We start from the raw sequence: 23,333 nt of genomic DNA on the forward strand, positions 1-23,333 counted from the left end.
ATATAGGGGCAATCTTAGAAAATTGGCCTATCACTTTTTTTTTTAACCACACTGCCGGCAGGATGCACTTACTCATAAAGCCACAACCGAGCTCGGTCCCCGTAGGACGGCCGTGCTGGCGCTGCTCCCCTCCCAGGCCACCGTTCTGGGAGACTCGCTTCCTCCTACAACCCACTTCCCGACCATCTGTGTCCTGAACCTGCCCAGGAAAGCCCTCTGGCTGCCCCAGCTTGTGTGCAGAGGACCGTGTGGGACTGCTCCATCATGAAACTCTAGGAAATGTGTCCATCCAGCTATTAGTCGTCTGGGGGTGTGTTAGGGCTGAATTACAGGACACGTGTATCATATAACCCTGCTGCATTGAAAGAGAAATCTTATAGCATTCTCTGGGAAATGCCTCAGTATTTATTTAGTTATAATGTATATATGTATGCCTCTTACTTCCCCCCGAAGGATTGGAAGCAGCTGGTAAATACCATGGAGCCATACAGTAATGTGTCTGTCCCTGCAGAATGTTGATGATTATTCTAAAATAATTTCCACAGAGCCCTCGGGGGTGTTGACTGCTGGGCGTAATCCTCACGATGCCTGGCAGTTGTTCAGTAACATGATATCGGAGCCCCGATATCCAGGATTTCCTGAGGTCAAGGATGGGCCGTTCTCCAGCCATCCCTTCCTGCAGCTCCCCAAACTGCATCTTCAAGTAGTTTCAAGCAGTCACTGAAAGCAAAGGTGGTTGCCACGCAGAGGCCGCGTTGAGTGGAGGAAAAGAAGCGTAAGGAAGTATGTGTCCCACACTTTGGAGGTGGCCCCACGAGTCGAGGGGCGCTCAGCAAACCAACGCTCTTGTCTTTGAGTTCAGAATCCCTCGAGGTGAAGGGATATGAACCCCACAGCTTCCAAGTTTATGCCTACAGACATTGTTTCTTTTGAGAACAGATTAGGGGAAATACTGCTCACATGCATAGGACTAGGTTCCAGACTCCAGGCAACCCTCAAACATTCAAGGGAAGAATATCCCACTGTAGAATGAGCCAGCTTCCTGTCCCGCTGGTCATTTTCCTTCCTTTTCTTGACTATTCCATGCTCTTTCAGAGGTGGGTAGCAGAAAAAGAAGAGACAAGATCTCACTTAACAGCTGATGTACATTGCAAAGTATTTTGTTTTCTCTTTCTTTTTGCTCCGCATGCTTGCCCTTTCATATTCTCTCTGCCACAGATGTTATTAGCAGTAATTATAATGGCTGTTATGCAGGGAGTACTCATGGTATGTCAAGCACTGTGCTGGGCTGTTTCATGTAAAGCAGATGGTTTCATTAACCCTCTAAGCAGGTCCCACCCATTTCACAGATAAAGAAAACTGAGGCCCAGCAAAGCTGGGACATGTGCCCACCACCCAACAGCCAGTTGGAGAGCTGAATTCAAAGCCAGCTCTAGGCTGTGCTCAATCCTGAGAGCCTCAGGGGAAACACTTAGGGTGTTACTTTTTGGCACCCAGGCCTAGTTTTTGCTTTTATTGGTCAGAAAAATGTCAATCTGCCTGCCATGCTTTTCAGCAAGGTGTTCCTGGGGCTTTGGCTGGTTAACAGTGAATTTGCTTAGCAGCCCTGTCCATGGGCGGGAAGCGTGTGCACATGCCTGAATCACGTGTGTTGTTTTGCTTGTGCAGCATGTGGGGAGACCCTGCAGGACACGATGGGGAACTTTTCTGCACCTGGTTTCCCGAACGGCTACCCTTCTTACTCCCACTGTGTCTGGAGGATATCAGTCACTCCAGGGGAAAAGGTAGGTATGAAACCACCTCGGGAAATGACGTTGCATTCTTTGAGTTGGGCGAGGCATGAGGAATTAATGTTATTATTCATAGTAGTAATGGTATCTGTTATGTTATGTTATGAGCACCTACTATGTGCCAGTTACTGGGCAAGCTTGCTGAACGTTCATGATTTCTGGACTTTCCCCCCTGCCCCCTCCGTCCCGCCCCGCCCATACAAATGGAGGCCTATGTACTACATGTCCACTGGAGTTCTAACTCAAGCTGACGTCTGGTCAAACAAAGTAGGCGCTATCCTCCTACCTTGATAAAGACACCAGCAGGATGCTCTGGAAGGCAAGAGACCAACTTAAAATTTCTGGACACCTCAGACTGCTGTGTATCAAAGTGGTACTATAAGGAAAGTTAGCCCCCAACCATGGCTGTCCCCTTCTCCTCTTCCCAGCCCCAGTTCCATCTAGGAGCAACTAGGGCACCCCCCAGCCCACAGTCCCAAGCATTCTCCACACCTACCTTGCAAACAGCTGTTGCTGGGCTCCCCTTCCAGTGGAAGTGGACTGGCCGTCTGTGTTGTCCACCTTTGGGAGGGTGGATCCGAGGCAGAGATCATTGCACACCCTGGATTCCTGTCCTGGGTGCAGTTTAAGGTGTAGGACCTGGGAAAATCCTGGGAAGGCACATTCCTTTGGTTCTGAAAATTCCACAGCCCTCTAAAGTTGAGCCCAGGGCAGGTCTCTTTTGCCCTGGTGCAGGGGTGGTGTATTCTGAACCCTTCTGCCAGGTTCATCTTCTTGTTTCCCTTATATGAACAAAGGATCTGAGTCTCAGACATTTAAAAAATTGCCCCTATCCACTATAGGATATAGAACTGGGAACTGGGGCTTCTGCACCTCGAAGTTTGGTTTTTTCCCCTACACATCTCTACAAAACCAAAGGTCCTTCAGGTCCTCTTGTTGCAGGAAGGAGGACCCCTTCCAGGGCCCGAAACTGGGCTCTTGTCTAACACTCAGAAATGAATTGTCCGAGGAGACACATGTGCTGACAAAGCCAGAGATTTTATTGGGCAAGAGCACCCGGGTGGAGAGCAGTAGGGTAAGGGAACCCAGGAGAACTGCTCTGCCGCGTGGCTCGCAGTCTCGGGTTTTATGGTGATGGGTTTAGTTTCCGGGTGGTCTGTGACCAATCACTCTAATTCAGAGTCTTTCCTGGAGACACTGCGTGTCCGTCCACTTCCCAGAATCCCTCTCGCTAGCATCCGTTTTGGCTGAGCGATGCGTGCGCCACCAGGAAAGACTCTGAATTAGAGTGATTGGCCAAAGACCACCGGAAACTAATTCCATCACCGTAAAACCCGAGACTGCGAGCCACGCGGCAGAGCAGTTCTCCTGGGTTCCCTTACCCTACTGCTCTCCACCCGGGTGCCCTTGCCCAATAAAATCTCTGGCTTTGTCAGCACATGTGTCTCCTCGGACAATTCATTTCCGAGTGTTAGACAAGAGCCCAGTTTCGGGCCCTGGAAGGGGTTCTCCTTCCTGCAACACTCTCAACCTAGACGCAGCTACCTGTGAAATGTCCTCTCTGCCCCTTGAGTCTAGCTTCCTACAGTTATACCTGTCATGACTTGTCTCACAGTATCTTGACTGCTGACTTATATGGCTCTTCCCTTTCTAGACCCTAAATTCCTTGACCAAAGACATGGTCCACCCCCAACACTCAATACAGCCCGTGGTACAGAGTCACACAATAAGTATTTGTGGACGTGTAGATAGATGAGTGGCCGAATGGAAAAAATTATAGTTGGGGGTGCAGTGGGGGGGGGGGTTTAGATTTTCAGGTACCTGTAGCCATTCTTCAGAATATTCCTAATTCATCAATTCAAAAAAATGTCCACTTAAATGTTAAGTTAAAAATATTGTGATAACTAGAGAGAAGTGATGGCTCGGAACCACTGTGAGCACTTTCTACGGGCTAGGCATTGTTCTCCGCCTAGCATGTGGAGTCTCTCATTTAATCCTCACTTCCTGTGACTATTACCACACTCATTTTGCAGGTAAGGAAATGAATTTGCCTAAGGCTACTCCTTTGTTGTAGAGCTGGGACTTGACCCCAGGCAATTTGATTTGGAGAGCCTGGATAGTTAATCATCCTAAATTATTCCACAAAGGGGACAGGCTAGACATTTAAACATGCATTCACACACACAGACTCACATGCACACACACACAGCAGCCACATGCTCACATCCTTCCTTTGGCTCTAGGCATTTATAACAGCATGGTTATCATCTTGAACCTAAGAGACTTCAGACCAGTCTGCCTTGAGCAGGTTTGCTGTCCTTGTGCCTGCAGGAGGCTTCAGGGGAGGGAGGCAGGAAGGAGGAGGAGGAGGAAGAGGAAGGGATGTGGTAATCCCTAAATTGTTGAATTGCCCTGAATAGCAGAGGCTATGTGATATGTGTGAATAGCAGAAGATTCACCAAGCCCTAATTATAAATGCTGACTGGGGCAGGGAGAATATATATGCTGACTGGAGCAGGGAGAATATATCATTGAAATTCCAGCCCCAGTTATTTCAACTTTGGATTCATCCAGCCTTCTCCAGAGGTGTTAGTAATCAGCAAACTTGATTGATTTGAGTTTCGCCTCCTGTGCATCAACCTCTTCCCCTGTGGTCTTTGTGGTTCACTAATATACCTAAATAATTAGCCTGAATAATTATCCATTCATTTACATTGTGAACATGTTGCTGAGGAGGTTGCAATAACATTTCCGTTCTGAAATTTTTCAAAGCAAAGGCTAAAGAATTATATTGCAACCAGTTAGCAAGGATTACCGAGCCCTTCCTTCCTGAATTCCAGCACTATGAGAGAGATGAAAGAAATCTAAGGTATAACCTCTGTCTTCAAGAGACAGAGTTGAGAGTCCTTTCTTCACCCCTAGGGAGTCTGATTTAATTGAAGGAGGGGCATTTGCTCAGCACCAGTACTTTTTTTAACTTCTGAAGTGAGTTCAATCCACAGGCAGGTTGAAAGAAGAGTATCACACACACACACACACACACACACACACACTCTACAGCACAGGAGGTGAGCTGGCCAGTTATTTTCCGGTACTGACTTCACTTCCTAGGAGATTATAGGGCTTTGTCGAAGATGGTGCTGCTTGTCCTGAGACCTGAACTGTGGCACTGTGGGCACTCTCAAGATAGGCTACAAAGAGCCCTTAGTACACCATGTACACGCAGTGTGGCTTGATTTTTTTAAATCACCCTTTATCGAGTGTCTGTGATGTCCAGGCATGGCACTATACATGCCATATACAGTTTCTCATGCAGTCCCGTCAAAAATCCAGTGGTGGGCATGTTGTTTTACAGGTGAGAAAGCTAAAGGTCCAAGGGGAAAGTATTTTCCCAAGATTTCAGAGCTGGAAAGAAATCCAGATCTTCCTGCCCCTAAAAACACCCGCTCTAGAATCACTCTAAGAGAGAGGGGAGAGTTCACCTGCTCTAGAATCACTCTAAGAGGGGAGAGTTCACCTGCTCTAGAATCACTCTAAGAGAGAGGGGGGAGTTCACCTGCTCTAGAATCACTCTAAGAGGGGAGAGTTCACCTGCTCTAGAATCACTCTAAGAGAGAGGGGGGGAGTTCACTTGCTCTAGAATCACTCTAAGAGGGGGAAAGCTCCAAAGAGGGAAAGTCAGGTTTATCTGGGCAATCAGGGAAGGCCTCAGGGAGGAGGGAGGGGCCCCCGATCTGGGTCTGGGAAGGACCCATTAGCACAGATACATCAGGGTGTACCTAGAAAACAAGGTCAGGTAGGCTGGGTGCTGGAGGCTCTGAAAAGTAAGCCAAGTTTAGTTTATGAGACAGGTGTATAGGTAGCCACTGAAGTTTTCTGAGCACAGGAGGGAGCTGGTAAACATGAGCTGTAAGTGCAGGACTGATCCAGAAGACCTTGTGTGCAGAATGGATGGGGGCGCAGCAGGCCTGGTGAAGGGGAGCGAGATGGCTCATAGCAGGGACTCCGACATCTCAAAAGAAGAAAGTCCATCAGCGCTGGCCTAAACAGTGGAGGCCGAGGAGAACTAACTCCGAGGTAGGGCACCTCAGTGACTGGGGTGAAGGTGTCCCCTACAGACAGGGAAGCTGGGAGGACGATGTTTTTCTTTTGAGGTGCCCTCTAGTTATTGGCATCACCGATTCAATGGATATGAGTTTGAGCAAACTCTGGGAGATGGTGAGGGACAGGGAAGCATGTGTGCTGCAGTCCATGGCGTCGCGAAGAGTCAGACACGACTCGGTGACTGAACAACACAGTGAATGGGCCAACAGAAGAGAGAGAACAGTGGACAGAGCACAGGCTGCCATGGCAAAAACCAGAGAGGAGAGATTCCAAGCAGAGAGGCCAGGGAATGAGGACAAGACCCAAGTGCTTTCCATGTGGCCAGGAGAGCACCGCAAAGCCTCCAGCCCAAAGTTTTACTTAGAGATGTAAGACCCAGGGCTATAAGAACAGAAAAGAAAGTGGTCAGTGGAGGCAGGAGAGTGAAGATGCTAGAAAAAGATGAACTGACTGTGAGCAAACCCCCCACCGCCCTGGGTGGGAAAACTTCAGGGGTTGCAGGGGCTGGGGCATTGGCCTTATGCAGGACTCTAGAGAGAAGAAGAGCTGAGAGGTGACAGATGAGGACACGTCAAGCACAACAGACAAGGAGCCCACCGGAGAGCTGCAGCCAGACAGTCCTGGGCACCATGCAAGGTGGGGTCCAAGCAGGGGTGAGGGGAGAGAGCAAACTTGACCTCGGTCTGGGCTGGAAGGGGCGCAGGGCCCACGTGCTGAGCCTGCAGGGCCACCCAGCCCCTTCCATCACTTGTGGACTAAGGCACCGACTGAATGGCCTCAGGGGGGTCTGAAGATTGTCCAAAGGAACTGAAGCCTCCCTCCTCACCTGTCCTGCCCCCTCACTCCAGACGTGCACACAATGACCTCTACTGAACACTCAGCACAGTTCCCTAGGTGTCTCCTTGGTCTGCTCCTGTCAAGGCCTCGCACCAAAATTCCGTCTGGCCCTCCTCTACCCCTGCGTCCCCGTTCCCCTTAGGTTAAATGCCACCTCCTCCAAGAAACCTTCTCCTTGTCCCCAGGGCAGAATCTAGTTCTCCTTCCTCGAAGCTCCAGAATGCCTTTCTGTCCATCCCTGTCTTCAGCATTTCTTCCATAGTGTTCTAATTGATTTAGCACATCTGTCCTCCTTCTCTGAGTTTTGGCAGAGAACTTACAGGCAAGAGCTTACAGGCAAGAACTCTGTCTTACTGACATTTCTATCTTGATTGGCCGACACAGACTGGCACACAGTAGGCGGTCAGCTAACAATGGTGGAATGAATGAATGAATGAACGAAACTGTAGGAAGGTTATTAACACACCACACCTCAGAAGAGTGAGGTCACAACCAGGGGAACATTGATCACAGAGATGCTCGGATGCACTCAGGCTCACCCCGGGCCCTTTAGAATGATTGATGATGTTTTAAGATCTTTTCGTATCTCTAAACTTCACTGACCCCTTACCTCCTCCCAAATCCCCAGTCTCAACGCATCCTGGCCTGTGTTTTTAATGCGTCTTGCTTTCTGTAAACCACTAAGCGACTTCAAAAGCTCAAGTTATTCCCCAGACAGAACCATAGAACCCATCTCCTCTGTTTACTCCTCATCCTGTTTAAGGTTTATTATTTAATGTCACGAGGTTTCCTGTGAATGCATTTTTGAGAGGACACTCCTACTGTGGTCTGAGAGCTCTGTATGCTAAAGGGTAACGTGAGAACACCGCTATGCAAGATGTATCTTCAAAACTCCTCAGACTTGGCTGCCAAAACTCACTTTACGGTAACTCTTTACAGATCGTCTTAAACTTCACATCCATGGATTTGTTTAAAAGCCGCCTGTGCTGGTACGACTACGTGGAGGTCCGGGATGGTTACTGGAGAAAAGCCCCCCTGTTGGGTGAGTTGACTTCAGAGAGCCTCAAGAGGGGCATGCTCAGATGCTCTCTGGGATGCTCTTAAATGTTTGGAAGGGGCCATCCACCAGTCACAGGAAGCTCTCACGGGTTGGTGTCGTTGTAAAACTCTGAACACTCCATTTGGCCGCACATGTTAAAAGCTTTTAAAACTGCGAATACTCTTTGACCCAGCCGTTCCACTTCTTGGAGTTTATCCTAGGGAACTAATTAAGGAAGTGTGCAAAGCTCTCGCTACAGGGACATTCATTGAAGCAGGAAACATTGAAAACAATTTAAGTATTCAACAGTAGGGGTTAGATGAATAAATTATAATACATCTTTTCCATGGAAAACTATCCAGCCATTAAAAACAAAGCTGGACTATTTATTGATACAGAGAGATGTTTGTTGTACGTTGCTGTGCAAAAAGTGTTGCAAAATGGATATGCAGTAAGATTCTGTTTTAACAAAAGCATATATATTATGAAGCATTGCAAAATCAGATGCCTTCAGGGCTGCTTTCCATAGGGTTGCACAGAGTTGGACACGACTGAAGCGACTTAGCATGCATCCATGCATTGGAGAAGGAAATGGCCACCCACTCCAGTATTCTTGCCTGGAGAATCCCAGGGACAGAGGAGCCTGGTGGGCTGCCGTCTATGGGGTCGCACAGAGTCAGACATGACTGAAGCGACTTAGCAGCAGCAGTGGGAGTAAGGTATAAATGAGAGAGATGGCATTGGTATAATAAAGTAAGGAGTGGTGGGGAGTGTGGCAAACTAAACAGAAAATATTCTGACTCGAGTTACCCAAAGCAAAATTACTTAAAACAATCATGCAGGCTGGATTCAACTGAAAGGAACCATTTTATGACCTACAATATAAATATTAAGTAAAGTTAGAAATGTAAATAAATAACAGTGGTTATTTCAGGATGATGGATATAAAAATTTATTCTCTGTTCCTGGTTTAGCTGTATTTTCTAATTCTTCTCTGATAAACATGTATTCTTTTGAGAAGATGAACAGTACATGAACTCATCGATGAAAAGGCAGGTGGGCCTTTGAGTGAGAGGCAGTGGGCAGGTGGCATAAAGAGAAAGGTCGGTTCACTCAGGATTGATCACCAGAAGAGAGATCTCTAAGGGTGACCAGGGAAAGTTAAGGTCATATAGAGGCTTGATGGCATTGGTGTCAGGACAGTGGACATGAGGGCTCATTTGGCCCAGGAATGTCAACCATGGTGGAACCAGAAAGAGGAGCAGAGCCTAAGGAGTCAGTTGGGAGGGTCTCTACTGACAGCGGGCTGTTTATAGATGGCAGTTCAGGGTGGGCTTCTGAGGTGGACCACTCTAAGTTCTCTCTGCAAACTTTGTCCCTGGCAGATCTTCACGTGGGCAAAAAGCCATACTTGTGATACTTCTAGTGAGCTGGCTAAAGATGGAAGCAGGAAAGAGTGGAGAGCGCTAAGGTGGGGAGTTTCCCTGCCAGACCAAGCCCAGCTTCCTGTCAGATTTCAGAATAGCTCAGGAGAGACAGGGATGGAAGGTCTGGCTGGACCCAGGGGGCCTGGCAGATACTAAGCTTCCATATGGCCAAAGGGTCTCAGCCAGGTCAGCTACTGCTGCGAAGGGCACACAAGTCCTCTCAGTCCAGAGGGCCATGAGCTTAACTTCCTAGAGGTACAAATAGGTAGGTATTTGTGTCCTCTGGGGTGGGAACATAGCCAGAGCCGGCTTTGAGTGCAGGGTGCCAGGTTATCACTGGTAGGGGGGTCAGTCAGGTAGTCGGTGGTCCAGGAAAGCAGGGCAAGAAACTGATTCCCAGGCCAGGCACAGACAGACAGGAGTGTGTGCAGTTCGGGACAGATGGGCTGTGCCCCCCGATGGCAGGGTGGAGGCTGTCTGCCCTGGGTTTCTGCTTCCTGTCCAACGTGAGCAGACGCAGTGTGTTTGGGGAGGCATGGCTTTGTAGGTAGCACCGACTGGGTGCAACAAAATAAAAACAGGACTGCTGTTCTGGTCGCAGAGGTTCCAAACCTGACTGCACCCTAGCGTCAGAGGGGAAGATTCCTATGAGATTCCTGGGAAACTGTTGAATCAGGATCTCCACGTGGTGGGTCAGGGAATGATCTCACTTACCGATAATATTTGTGCATGTGTACTTGTCTAGTACCAAATACACAGAAACGGGGCTGCAAGGGCTCTCAGCAAACTAAAGAAGGTGGTTGCCTTGGAGAAAGAAAGCTGGGGAGGGGGCAACCTCATGGTTTGGTTTGTGTACTTCTGGATTATTTGGCTTTTTTATAAGAATGCAACCAAATATTTCATAATTGAATTTTAAAAAATGCTGTGTGGGAGGAGTTTCTTGAGAATGTGGAATCGTGTGGACCTTTGAGTCCCTTCATCACACACCCTCATGAGAAACCCACACTCCCCAGAGCGGGCTGACTCACCAGGGCCACACAGCCTGCCAGTGGCTTGAGATCAGTTCAGAACTTAGAAGTCCCGCTGATGGGGTGAGGGGACTGTGAACCTAGAAGGGACTCCCCATAGGACTGCCAGATAAAAATGCGTGATTCGTTGTTTATCTGAAATTCAAATTGAACTGGGCTTCCTGTATTTTTGTTTGTTAAATCTGGCACCCCATACCCCCTAGGGAACGTGATAGACTTGAAAAGCTCTGGAGGGGGGACGCTCTCCGTTCCTAAAGTTCCCTGGAGAGGGCCAAGGCACGCTCCTGAAAATGGGCACAGACAGAAGGATTTCCAGCCACCCCTTGAACTTGAAACAAGAATTTTCTCACTACAGATCCTGGGAACTCTGACCACACGTTCATTGATTCGATGGGGCTTTTGCTGTTCGTCTTTGTCAGTGATGGTTTTTGTGTGTGGGTTTTTTGTTTTGCTCAGATTTTACACTTTTGCAGTGAGTGTGTGTAGGTATTTGTGTGTGTGCGTCTGTGTGTGTGTGTGCCAAGTGTGCTGCAGCCAAGGCATGGCCCAGCGCCTGTAACCGTCATTCTTCATTTGCAGGAGTTCTCCTTTGCCAACTATTTGGCCTGCTCTGATGTTTCCAAATGCAGTTGTTAGTGAACTTTTGTGTTTGGAACAAGTGCATTGTGTAGGCCGAGCTGGTCCCTGGGAGGGGTCAGTGCCATGAAATCTGCCGCGAGGAGGCAGGTCAATGCCCCTTTGGCAGGAGGGAGAGCGGATTAGAGCGGATTGTGAAAGTATGCATCTTGCTCTGAAAAACTGTGCATTGCATATTTTCCCAGGGCAGTGTGTGAAACTCCAGGCATAATGGACGCATAACTTTTTATGAATGAACCCTTTATGACTCCCCATGGAGTCCTCTTGTAGTGTCCTCATCTGCATTTCCTCTTCTTGATATCCTTATTAAACTCCTCCTCCAAAGGCGGGAACCAGAGTTCAGTTTAGGAATTTGACACCTTTCTCTCGTCCAATTTCTGTCCAGCCTGTTAGTCTCCCTGGGAGGAGGCTGTTTGGGACCCGGCTTTTCACATCCTGATTAAAGGGAAATGTAAGTAGATTGAGAACATTTCACGCCTGCTTAAAGGTAGCAGATTCATTTTTTCAGTTGCGAGGGTCACTGATGAGTTTGCACCTAGAGAGGGGAGAAAGATGGCTGCACAGAACTCATCCAGTAACCTGAAATGCTGGCCTATTAATTGGATTCTCCTCCCTTCTTTCTGCTAGAGGCATTACTCTAACAATGCACTTTTGTATGCAGAACCATCCTTGGGCATTCTGTACCACCACAATGCGCACAAAAGCCTTTTTCCCCCCCTTTCCCTGAAGTGGGGAGGGAAGTTCAGAAAGGCCAGGCCGGCCAATCAGTGTCGCGTGGCCCCACTACTGGGGGCTCCCTGGGCCGGGGGCAGCCTCCCAAATGAGCAGAACCCATGGCATGAGGCAAGTTGGCATGCCCGGCATTGCCACAGGCTTGCTCTATGGTTTGAGTCTTTGATCATCATTCCAATGTGTCTGTTTCCAAATTGGGAAATGGAAATAGTGATTACATTCCCAGAGAACAGATTTGATGTCTATTGATCCAAAAATGTACAGTATTTAGAACCGAGTCCTAAACAGAGACGTTCCTTTGGATGGTGGGCGGCACTAATGGTGAGCATGATGAAGAGGGTTAGACTGGGGCTGAAGGTCAAGATCTCAGGCTGCTTAGGTTCGAATCCTGCTGCACTTACAATCTTGAATGTGCACCAGTGTGCTCAGTCGCTCAGTCATGTCTGACTCTTTGTGACCCCATGGACTGCAGCCTGCAAGGTCCTCTGTCCATGTAATTTTCCAGGCAAGAATACTGGAGTGGGTTGCCATTTCCTACTCCAGGGTTACAATCTTGAGCATAACTTGAGTATGGTGGTAGTGGTTTAGTCGCTCAGTCGTGTCTGACTCTGGTGACCCCATGGACTGTAGCCTTCCAGGCTCCTCTGTCCATGGGATTCTCCAGGCAAGAATACTGGAGTGGGTTGCCATTTCCTCCTCTATAAATTGAATATAATTCAACTCAAATTCTCCAAGGCTCAGTTTTTTTTCCAGAAACGAGATTAATAATAGCACCTACTTCAAAAGGTAGTAGGGAGACAAATAGATAATCTATATAAAGTGCATAGGACAGTGTCTGGTATAGAGTAGCTCAGTTTAAAAGGGGGCTTTTATTAGAACCATTACTGTGAAGGTAAGAGTCTGGTGACACCAGTCTAGGGACAGTGCAGGAGGTTCAGATTAAGAATTGCAAGGTGATTTGGGGAGATTTTGCTTAGAAATAATTTGTGATTTATTCTACCAAGTCTAGCTCTGCCAAGGCAGTAAAGGGGCTTCACTGGTGTCTCAGACAGTAAAGAATCTGCAATGCAGGAGACTTGGGTTCAGCCTCTGGTTTGGGAAGATCCTTTGGAGGGGAGGGCATGGCAACCCACTCCAGTATTCTTGCCTGGAGAATCCCCATGGACAGAGGAGCCTGGCGGGCTACAGTCCACGGGGCTGTGAAGAGCCAGCACGAGTGAGCGACTGAGCACACGAGCACAAGGCAGTAAATCCAGCTGAGCTGCTCATTTCTACCTCCTCCCAGATAGTGGAGCGGAGGCAGGTGTCCTGTGGCCCCAGGGTGGGTGGTTCAGTCTCATCTGGTTGGGTTCTTAAGCAACAAGGCGGTGGAAGTCCCTCTCTCTTTTGGAAACATCCCCAGCAGCTGTGACAGCTGGGATTTTAAAAGGAGGAATTTGGACTTGAAACTGGGTTTGGCTGAGAAACCGTTCCTTTTGTGAACCAGCATTCAGCGGCTCTGTCTCCTCACTGGTGAGAAATACCTCCCCAGGTTTACATGTTGTTTTCCAAAAACTAATTGGTACTAACTGGTGATGCTGAAGGAGCTGTTACTGGAAGTGTAGAAGCATCTGATGGATTTTTCCCTGCTCGATTCTCAACAACAGTTTCAGCTCATCTTATTAAGCTCTCCAGATCCAAAAGGCTACAGGCAGCCAGAATTGGAAGGTTAGGAGCCTTCCAAGATACTTGCTCCTTGGAAGAAAAGCTATGACCAACCTAGACAGCATATTAAAAAGCAGAGACGTTACTTTGCCAACAAAGGTCCGTCTAGTCAAAGCTATGGTTTTCCCAGTGGTCGTGTATGGATGTGAGAGTTGGACTATAATGAAAGCTGAGCACCAAAGAATTGATGCTTTTGAATGTGGTTTTGGAGAAGACTCTTGAGAGTCCCTTGGACTACAAGGAGATCCAACCAGTCCATCCTAAAGGAGGCTGAAACTCCAATACTTTGGCCACCTGTTGTGAAGAATTGACTCACTGGAAAAGACCCCGATGCTGGGCAAGATTGAAGGCAGGAGGAGAAGGTGACGACAGAGGATGAGGTGGTTGGATGGCATCACTGACTCGATGGACATGAGTTTGAGCAAGCTCCGGGAGTTGGTGATGGACAGGGTAGCCTGGCGTGCTGCAGTCCATGGGGTCGCAAAGTCGGACACGACTGAGCGACTGAACTGAGCTGAACTAGGAGCCTCTACCCTCTGTGTCACCCTTAACACCTCTGTGTTGACCCCCGTTGGCCAATAGCAAGTGGCTTTTATTACATAGTGGCTTTTATTCCTCCCAATCTCACTCCTGCATTTCTCAGAAAGGCAATAGAAGGATACCCATTAACTACCTGTCAAATGAACTTTAAAATGGTTTTTGGAGATGAAATTCACGCACCATACAACTCTGCATTTAAAGCACGCATGTCAGCAGTGTTAGCATGCTCACAGATTTGTACAGCCGTCACCACAGATGTAGAACATCTTCATCAGCCCTCAAAGAAGACCCATACCCATTCACAGTCATTCCCCATTCCCCCACAATGTTAAATGGACTTTTGAGTGACTCATACTGTTAGCACTTGGCAGAACCATGGGCTTTCCATCCAAATAGACCTTGGCTGGTCTGTGTTGTGAGCTGATCAGTGTGACTCAGCCCACCTCCCGCCCCACCCCCATCTCTGTTCTTGCTGTGCTGCTATCCTTATGTGGCATTGGAAGTGATAATAGTCAAGGATGACCGTGCTCTGGGAAGGCCTGACCTTCCCCCTTTTCCTCTGTAAAAGGTCCGGATTTCATAGAATGTATTCATAAGCTTAAGTAATACACATTTATTTGTATATTCAGTAACACAAGTTCAATAGCAATTATGAGCCCCTTTGCATCAGATAGTGGGAACTTAATTGAATTCAATTTGTGTCCCCCCACCAGAGTGCCAGTAGGGGGCACACTTTGTGCCAGGGCCTGGTGTCCCAGGGGCATCTGCATTGCTATCCCGACTGGCATTCCTGGTTCGGCCTCATCCCCCTCTAGTCTCCAGTCCTCTGGCATCTAAGTGGCTGTTGTGCCTTATCCTGTCTCAACTTCTCCAGGCCCATGTAGATCAGTGCCGAGTCTGTATCTCCCTAGAAGACGTTCTATGGGAGACAGTCAATGACTGTCCAGGCCCTCTGGGCCATGGGAAGGTTCCTTCTATCCCCTTCCCAGGAGTCCTGTTGCTGCCATCCTGTCCTGCTTTTCCTGAAGAACTCTGCCTGCCTGTCTCCTGCCCTAATGTCCTAAGAAACCATATAGACACTCCTGTTCTGAGCCCAGGTGGGACATGGGGGATCCAGGGTCTTGTTGCCCTCAAGGCTCTGCCAGGAACTGCTCCCGGGGTTACAGATCTCTGCTCCTCCCAACTCCTTAAACCTCCCTGGGGCATCGATCACCCTTGTCCACCTGGGGCACCAGGTCCTTTCGGAGGTCCCATGGTGCCCTCTCCAATTCTCTGCCCCCTAGCCCCTTGCTTCTCCATCCCAGGAATCTTTCTAAGACAACAAGGGGAAGGCAATGTGCTCTTATTTACTGAGTACTTCCCTAAATTTTTGGTGTTGTGACCAGACTCGTGGAATTCAAAAGCCAAGAAGATCTGATCACGTCATCTTGTGTCCTCTGGCAACCCTTCCTGGGGCAAGGAAGGTATAAGGCATGCCCCTCAAATAGAAGGCTATGTATGTAGTAGAAATACAATGGGGGACCCTCATCACTCGCTCAGACCACCACCCCACCCCTGGCCTTGCTGAGATGTCCTCCTACCCCTTAGCACTCATCGTGACCCCCTGGCAGGGGAGAGGCCACATGCTGGGTATTCGTTGATTGGCGTCTGAGACTCTCCGGAAGGAGGCACACCAGCAGTCACTGTTTCCATTCCAGCTTTTCATCCTTCAGTGCTACAGGATGAGTCCTCCAGTGAGGACTGCTCCCCTTGAACCTCATCTGAAGCAGCACCGCCCTCTCTCTCTCTCTGCTTGTGCTGAGCCCCTCCTTGCCATCTGCCAGCAGCCTGACAGTTCTTTCCCTTTCCCAGGTAGGTTTTGTGGCGACAAAGTCCCAGAGCCCCTCACCTCCACGGACAGCCGCCTCTGGGTGGAATTCCGGAGCAGCAGCAACATCCTGGGCAAGGGCTTCTTCGCGGTATATGAAGGTTTGTTCAGGAGGGGAGAGGCCGCCAGTATGGCTCCTGACGTACCTCTGTTCTTCCCGTGCAGCCCTTCCCACCCTGGCCCGGGAAGCAGCTGCCGGTGCCATGAGGGTGGGGTAGCCACCACCCCCTCTCTCCATGTCTGGAAGCAGAGAGGCCAGCTGGGCTCCCTTCAGCACAGGCAGTCTACCTGTCACTACACTGCTCAACGCCCATTAGACTCCAGCGGGGACAGTGCTGGGGGCTTAGAGAACCTGTGGAAATGCAAGCCACCTCTGAGTAGCTTTGAGTTGGATTCTGAGCAAAGAATCCAACCTCTCTGAGTTTCATTTGTGAAACAAGGACTTTGGACAATGTCCAGAAATTTCCAACTAATTTCTTGGAAGGGCCTGTGAGGCCACCATGGTGGTTGAAGAAACCAAGAGGTCTGGGCTCTAGGCAGCAGCGACCAGGGCAGTTCTGCTTCCGTCTATTCTACATATTGGGTCTCTCTGGCTACATAACCCTGTGCCCTCCCTCCCCCAGAGGAAAAGTCCCTTGGGGACTTAGATTGTGATTTTGGAGAGGCCCACGTTTTTGTTTTTTATTTACTTATTTGGATGCACCGGGTCTTAGTTACAGCATGTGGGACATTTTTAGTTGTGGCATGTGGGGTCTACTTCCCCGACTAGGGTATCAAACCTGAGCCCCTTGCATTAGGAGCTCAGAGTCTTAGCCACTGGACCACCAAGGAAGTCCCAAGTTTTGTTTTTATAAAGGAAATAGCACGAGTGTGCGTATGTATACATCAGTCTCTACCCGTGGCCCTCCTTCCTCTGCAGCAGGGTCACGAGGGAAGTCAGACATCACTGCTTCTGGGACCCCTCCCTCAACACCACCCCCCCATACCTGCACACTATTGGAACTTCTGGAGGTGTGGCCCCTGTTCCCAGAGCTTGAAAAAATCTCCCAGGTGATTGTGATGCCCAGCAAAGGTAGAGAGCCACTACTCTCCATGGTTATTTTCTTTATATGAGAAAAATTCAGAGTTGTAAACACAGGGAACTATGCCTTTCTGGAGGCATCAGTCCATTGGAAATGAAAATGTTGGCAAGTGGAGCCACCTAGCGGTGTACTCCCTTAATAAGCTCTGACGGGGACCCCCTTCCTCCTGGCTCTTTTTCTAAAGCTACCTGTGGGGGAGACATTAACAAAGACGCCGGTCAGATTCAATCTCCTAACTACCCGGATGATTACAGACCTTCCAAGGAATGTGTTTGGAGGATTACCGTTTCTGAGGGGTATCACGTGGGGCTTACCTTCCAAGCTTTTGAGGTGAGTACTGCTGGTCGACAATGGCACCCCACTCCAGTACTCTTGCCTGGAAAATCCCATGGATGGAGGAGCCTGGTAGGCTGCAGTCCATGGGGTCGCTAAGAGTCGGACACGACTGAGCGACTTCACTTTCACTTTTCACTTTCATGCATTGGAGAAGGAAATGGCAACCCACTCCAGTGTTCTTGCCTGGAGAATCCCAGGGACGGGGGAGCCTGGTGGGCTGCTGTCTATGGGGTCGCACAGAGTCGGACACCACTGAAGTGACTTAGCAGCAGCAACTGCTGGTCTTAGACACTGCTCTACACAGACGAGTTTCCAGTTTGGGGTTGAAAACAGGAACCCAAGAGGCTATTTCAAGTCCAAGGCGCATTTTGCCAGGACATCTGGTATCAAAACCTCTGCAGGTTTTGAAATTGCATCTGCCTTCTTTCTGAAGGCTGCTGCTGGAGAGCCTTCAGAAGCAAAAGCCTTCATTGAAGCAAAAGTCTAGAATGGGATCCCAGGGCATTTTATTGACTCTTTTTTCCCAGTTTATCATGACTTAATGTCTTTGCAGCTTGATTCATCCTTGCCTTAAGCAAGTAGGAGACAGCTTGGAAAAGTTTCAGGACACACTTGGGCCCTTGGCCTCCTGGTTAGGTTTTTAAGAGTGATATTTATTAGATTGAAAACCTTGAGGCCGAGCTGCTATCTTCCACGTTGCCTCTGTTTCTCCATTTAGATCGAAAGGCATGACAGCTGTGCATATGACTACCTGGAAATCCGTGACGGCTTCACGGAAGACAGCGCCCTGATCGGCCACTTCTGTGGCTATGAGAAGCCAGACGATGTGAAGTCCAGCTCCAATAGAATGTGGATGAAGTTCGTGTCCGACGGCTCTATCAATAAAGCTGGCTTTGCAGCCAATTTTTTCAAGGGTATGAATTAGCAGTTGTTTCCATTTTAGACACAGGAAGAGGTATTGCCCCCCGGCCTAAGAATCACTAAACTCACAAACCTTAGCACCAAACAAAGCTCCCTGCAGTGGGGAGGCAGCGAGCCGTTTATGCAAAGAGCTGTGCATAGATTCCCCAATAGAGAGAGTTCTCCACTGACTCAGGAACAGGCTTAGCCTTGGCTTCTGTCTTTGTGGCAGAAAGTTTTGCTGCTGCACTTGGAAATTAGGTTTATTAGTTTACAAGTTCAGCTTCATGAACCTTAGTGAAACTGAGCATTGATAACAATTTTTGCTTGTGTGGTCACTATCATTAATAGAGCACCTATTGTGTCAGGAACTGTGCAAGGTACTTGATTTACACTATGTCATTTAATGCCCTCGATCAAGATTTAAAAAGGCAGGCTCGGGGTTGTTCAGATAGTTAAGCGGCAGACCAAGAATCCAGTCACAGTCTGACTCCTAAACAAACTCTCTCCAAAACACTGCCTTGCATTCCCTGATATGGGGTAGAGAGGCAGCCCAGGTCTTTGGCTCCTGAAGCATCAGCTCCCAGCTTGCAAGTCTATGCTCAAGTGGGCAGGGCTTGTTGGGGAGATTGAGAGGGTTTGGTGCTCAGGAAATGAATATCTGTGCTGCATTAGGGACTGACTGCTCTGCAAGTTCTTGATAAAATCAGACCCAGAGTGGTATGGGAAGACCATCATTCCTGGCCCCAGCAGAACAGCTTCCTAAGACACTTTTCAATGGACAGGTCTGCCTTCTCCACTCTCAGCACCCTGGAATTCCTCAGACCACTTGCTAAGAAGGAATATAGGCTATTCCACAATGCATTTGGGTTGGGCGCCCACCAGCACACCAGTAGCCACTGAACGGATATATCCAGTCTGTAACTGGAGTGACAGATCAGTAACTCCCTCCCTCTTCCCTCCTTTCCCGGGCTCCTGGCTGTGCTGACCCAGAAATCTTGGTCCCTTCCTTACTCCGTCTCTCCATCTGCCCCCTTTCTATCCCATTCTCCCAGGTTTTAGGTGAGCAGATGGTGTCAGAAGAGCCCATTTCCAGCTGTGTGACCTGAGCCGGCATCCCTTTGTCCTTGCTGAAGCCTCAGTGTTCCTCTCTGTAAAACAAGGAGAAGGAAATCTGCCCATTTTCCCCAACCAGCAGTGAAGCCCCAGTGAACTAATGGCTGTGGAGACACTTCATAAGCTGAGAAGCGCCACATGAGTGTGTGGGAATGTTATTTTTTCCTGCTTTGAGGCGTCTGACGACAGCAAACCAAAACAGAGCAAGAAGCATACCATTCTGAACAACTGGAGACAAAGTCTCCAGTTACTTTCCCAGGCAAATCGAAGCAAAAAACAGAAAACCAAGCCACAGCACGTGTATTGCAGTTAGGTTAGTGATCGTAGTGGAAAGAAGAACGTGGGGGTCTTAGTAGAGATCCCAGGAAAGTCACAGCCCCCTCCCCACCCTAGCCCAGACTGCACGTGCGTCTCCCAGCCTGGGGAAACCCCCGTCTGACTTAGCAGCCACGGCGGCTGGGTGGTCTTAAGCAAGTTACAAATCCTGAGTCCCAGTCTCTCCACCTGTAGAAATGACAGTACTACTTTATCTCAGAGTTATTGTCAGGAAGAAATGAAATAGCGTTACGTGAGTAGACATGGTATCCTGTCTAGTCCTGTTAATTTCTTTGCTGAGGAAGGGATCTCTGAAGTAGTTATTTTCTTCTCTGGAAAAAATTCTGTGACAGTTTTTTCTTGCTGTCACCATGTATCAGTTTTTTATCAATGCTGTAACAAATCAGCACAAATGTGATCACCTTCCAGTTCTTGAGCTCAGACATCCTTGCCTTTTCCAGCTTCTGGGAGGAGGCGCCTGCACTTCTTGACTGGTGGTGTTTTTGGTCTTCAGGCCAGCAAGGGTGTCTGGGACCTTCTCAGGCTGCATCATAGACCTCGATCTCCATCATTATGTTTCCTTTTCTGACCCTGATCCTCCTCTTGCTGCTTTCAGTTGGAAGGATCCTTGTTACTGTGGGCCCACCAAGCTGATCCAGCATAACCTCCCATTTTAAGAACCCGAATCTAATCACATCTGCAAAGTCCTTTTGCCATGTAAGGGTAAGGTGACAGATTCTAGGTTCCAGGACTGTGATATAAATGACTTTGTTAACCTGTTAACTTAGTTAACCTGTTTAACTTAGTTAATCTGTCACCCATAATCATGAGGTTTTATTCTAATTCTCTTTGTCCTAATTCTCCTGTCCTCCTCCTTCCCTGTTTTCCACCCCCAGGTCTTAGGTGTTGGGACTTCTTTGCAGTAAGATAACTGGTAACCAGTTGGCACTGGCCCACTCACATCTCATTCCTGGTTCTACTGATGATCAGCATTATAATTTTTGAGAAGACCAGCTAAAATTGAAGGGTTTCCAAATTGAACAAGTTAAAATAGTTTGCCCAGTTAAATTCAAAATGCCGATAAGAATGATCTTTTTAGTGTGTGTCCCAAATATTGCATACTATACTAAGAAATAATTGTTCATCTGAAATTCAACTTTAACTGAACCTTCTGCTTTTTTTGTGGCAGCCCTAGTGGAGATAGCAGGCATTGCGATGGGGTGGGGGAAGTTTCTCTCTGTGATGCTAAACTGGTTTGTAAAGGACTGAGTTGAGAGCCTTGACCTGCTCTGACCAGCTGTGATAACTGGCTCTGTTTTGCTGGTTACAAAATACCATCTTCTCCCCACTCCACATTTAACGTTTATTCAGCAGTCATCAAACTGTGTGTCAGGGGCTGTGGGAAAGAGGAAAACATGGTCATTGTCTTCAAGAGCTCAAGCTGACCAAGGGGACCTGTAAGCCAATGGGCAGTGATGTTGTGTGAAGTGTGGACGTTGGAGGAGGGTCTCACTCAGTGTGGGGTTGGGGTGAGTGAGTACCCAGACAAGGTTCAAAGACCTTTCAGTTGGCAGACATCCTTTTAGATGCTCGTCAAGGTGTTGAGGCCCATGTATACTAACTGCACAGTTAAGACATCTTTTTTGAGCTTGTCTTTATGTCAAGAAGGGCTGCAGAGAACCACATTTAGAAAAGGAGAACTATACAGCATTGACCTTGACCCCTGAGTCTTCAAAGAGGAGCCAGGTCTGGTGGAAGCCTCTTTGGGACCTATCTATTAAAGGAGAAAGAAAAGACATTTATTGAGTGCCAGAAGCTGCATTAATTACCTCCCTTTGTCTTCGGAAAAACTCCTTGCTTGGTGTTATTACCCCCATTTTAAAACAGAAGAAACTGAAGCTCTAAGGCGGCTGAGCTAGAACTAGACCCCAGACATGTAGGATTCCACAGCTCACTGTCTTTCCTCTACAGAGACCTGAAAGCCACAGGGAAGTAAAGTGAAGGGATTTGAATTTTTCATCTGATTCTGACGCTCATCATCTTTCTACCTTCTCTACACATGAGAGAATAGGGAAAAGGGCCCTGGCTTCAGCCTCTGCAGTGTGGGGTCTAGTCCTGCCCACGCCCCTTGCCAGCTCCCTGCTCTCAGGCAGGTCAGTTTTCCTTTCTGAGACTCAATCCTGCCTACTTTGTCCTCCACCGTATTCCTAGTGCCAGACCCACAGTGAGTTCAGTAAATACTTATGGGGCAAAGGATGAATGAATAAGGCTCAGATTCTCATTTGTGGATTGGGCTTCTTGCTCCCTGCTCTGCCTACCTTTCAGGGTTCCCACGAGTATGAATGAAGCCAGAGAACACAGTGCAGAGCAGTGCTGTCCAACAGAAATAGGAGGCGAGTCACAAATGCAAGCCATGCATGTAACTTTAAACCTTCTAGCAGCTACCTTACAAAACAGATAGAAGAAGAAGAGGAAAGAAAGAGGCAAAATTAGTTTTAATACCATGTTTTATTTAACCCAGCGTATCAAACCTACTGTCACGTTAATCTGTAATCAATACACACAGTATTTTTTAAAGTTTTTACATTTTTTATATGTTTTTATTTATTTATTTTTGGCTGCACTGGGTCTTTGCTGCTAAACACAGGCTTTGTTTCCAGGGGCGATGAGTGAGAGCTACTCTCTGGTTGGGGTGCAGAAGCTTCTCATTGCAGTGGCTCCTCGTTTTGGAGCACAGGCTCCGGGTGCACGGGCTCGGTAGCGGTGGTTACACAGGCTTAGTTGCCCCGTGGCATGTGGGATCATCCCAGACCAGGGATCAAACCCTTGTCCACTGCATTGGCAGCCAATTCTTAACCACTGGACCGGACCACCGGGTAGGATCCAATATACAAATATTGGGAGAGATTTTATGGCTTTTTTCGCCCCACACTAAGTGGACATCCAGCGTGTCTTACCCTCGCAGCAGGTCTGAACGTAAACTAGCTGTGTTTCAAGGGCTCTGCAGTTACGTGGGGTCTAGCACAGTTTGGTAGAGGTCTGGACACAGCCAGCTTCTTTTCCAGCCTTTTTCCTACAAGGTCATCAGTAGGATGTCCTGTGAGCACACAGGGGCCAGCACATGTGTCAGGAACTCTCCAGTGCAAGAAACTAGAAGAGCAACTACAGAGGCCATGCAGAGGAGTTGGACCAGCCACCGAAGCTCTGGCCTTGGTGCCAGTTGGCAGGAATCTCTGCCCAGGGCCCAGCTGGCACATGGCTCTGTCCAGGGTGCCAGTTGGCCTCTGCATCCCTCCTCTGGTGCCAGATGGCTTTCCTGCTCAGAGCCTGCTGGCCGGGCAGCAGGCAGAGCACCTCACGTCCCTGCTTACTTGGGGAGATAGTGAGTGCATTTGCAGGTTGGCAGGGTCAATTTGGTGATACGTTCCTCACATCAAAGGTAGGAGGATCTCCCACCTTGATCCCCATATTCCCCGGTCCCAGTACTGTGGGCCCACCACAGAGTGTTTGATGTGGGGGCGGGGGCTGGCTTTCTTCAAGGTGCCTTAGAAGCTTAGGGATGTGCCCTGCCTTCCCTTTCCTTAACTCTCTCTGAAATAGCTTTGGGATCCTGCCTGAGTCATCTCATTATCTAACCTCAGAATGGTTCCTTCTGTCACTGGTACCACTTGGAGAAGGCAAAAAAGAGTCAGAATCCCACTCTGTGAAGCTGGTCTCTGGTTCAGCCTCTTCTCCCACCACCCTTCCCTACTCCCCCAAATTTTTCTGGGGTACTTAGTCTTGACCACTGTAGCCTAGAGCAAGCACAAGCCTGTTGACTTCAAGTAGGTGCTACTTCAGTCCAGGGGGAGGTGACGCAGAGTACACCCAGGCCCACCCC

The 23,333-nt window shown here is 48.6% G+C and overlaps 1 protein-coding gene across 4 annotated transcripts in view; it reads left to right on the forward strand.

Moving 5' to 3' along the window:
- Positions 1-23,333, forward strand: part of TLL2 (tolloid like 2) — a 147,089-nt gene that overhangs the window by 100,746 nt on the left and 23,010 nt on the right. For all 4 annotated transcript variants that reach the window (XM_027528575.1, XM_027528572.1, XM_027528574.1 and 1 more), the window contains exons 9-13: positions 1,669-1,784; positions 7,671-7,773; positions 15,689-15,805; positions 16,971-17,116; positions 17,841-18,036. In XM_027528575.1, coding sequence (XP_027384376.1) covers positions 1,669-1,784; positions 7,671-7,773; positions 15,689-15,805; positions 16,971-17,116; positions 17,841-18,036 — 678 coding nt within the window. The remainder of the gene's footprint in view (positions 1-1,668; positions 1,785-7,670; positions 7,774-15,688; positions 15,806-16,970; positions 17,117-17,840; positions 18,037-23,333) is intronic.

The sequence above is a fragment of the Bos indicus x Bos taurus genome, chromosome 26 (genome assembly GCF_003369695.1).
Source record: "Bos indicus x Bos taurus breed Angus x Brahman F1 hybrid chromosome 26, Bos_hybrid_MaternalHap_v2.0, whole genome shotgun sequence".
NCBI lineage: Eukaryota > Metazoa > Chordata > Mammalia > Artiodactyla > Bovidae > Bos > Bos indicus x Bos taurus.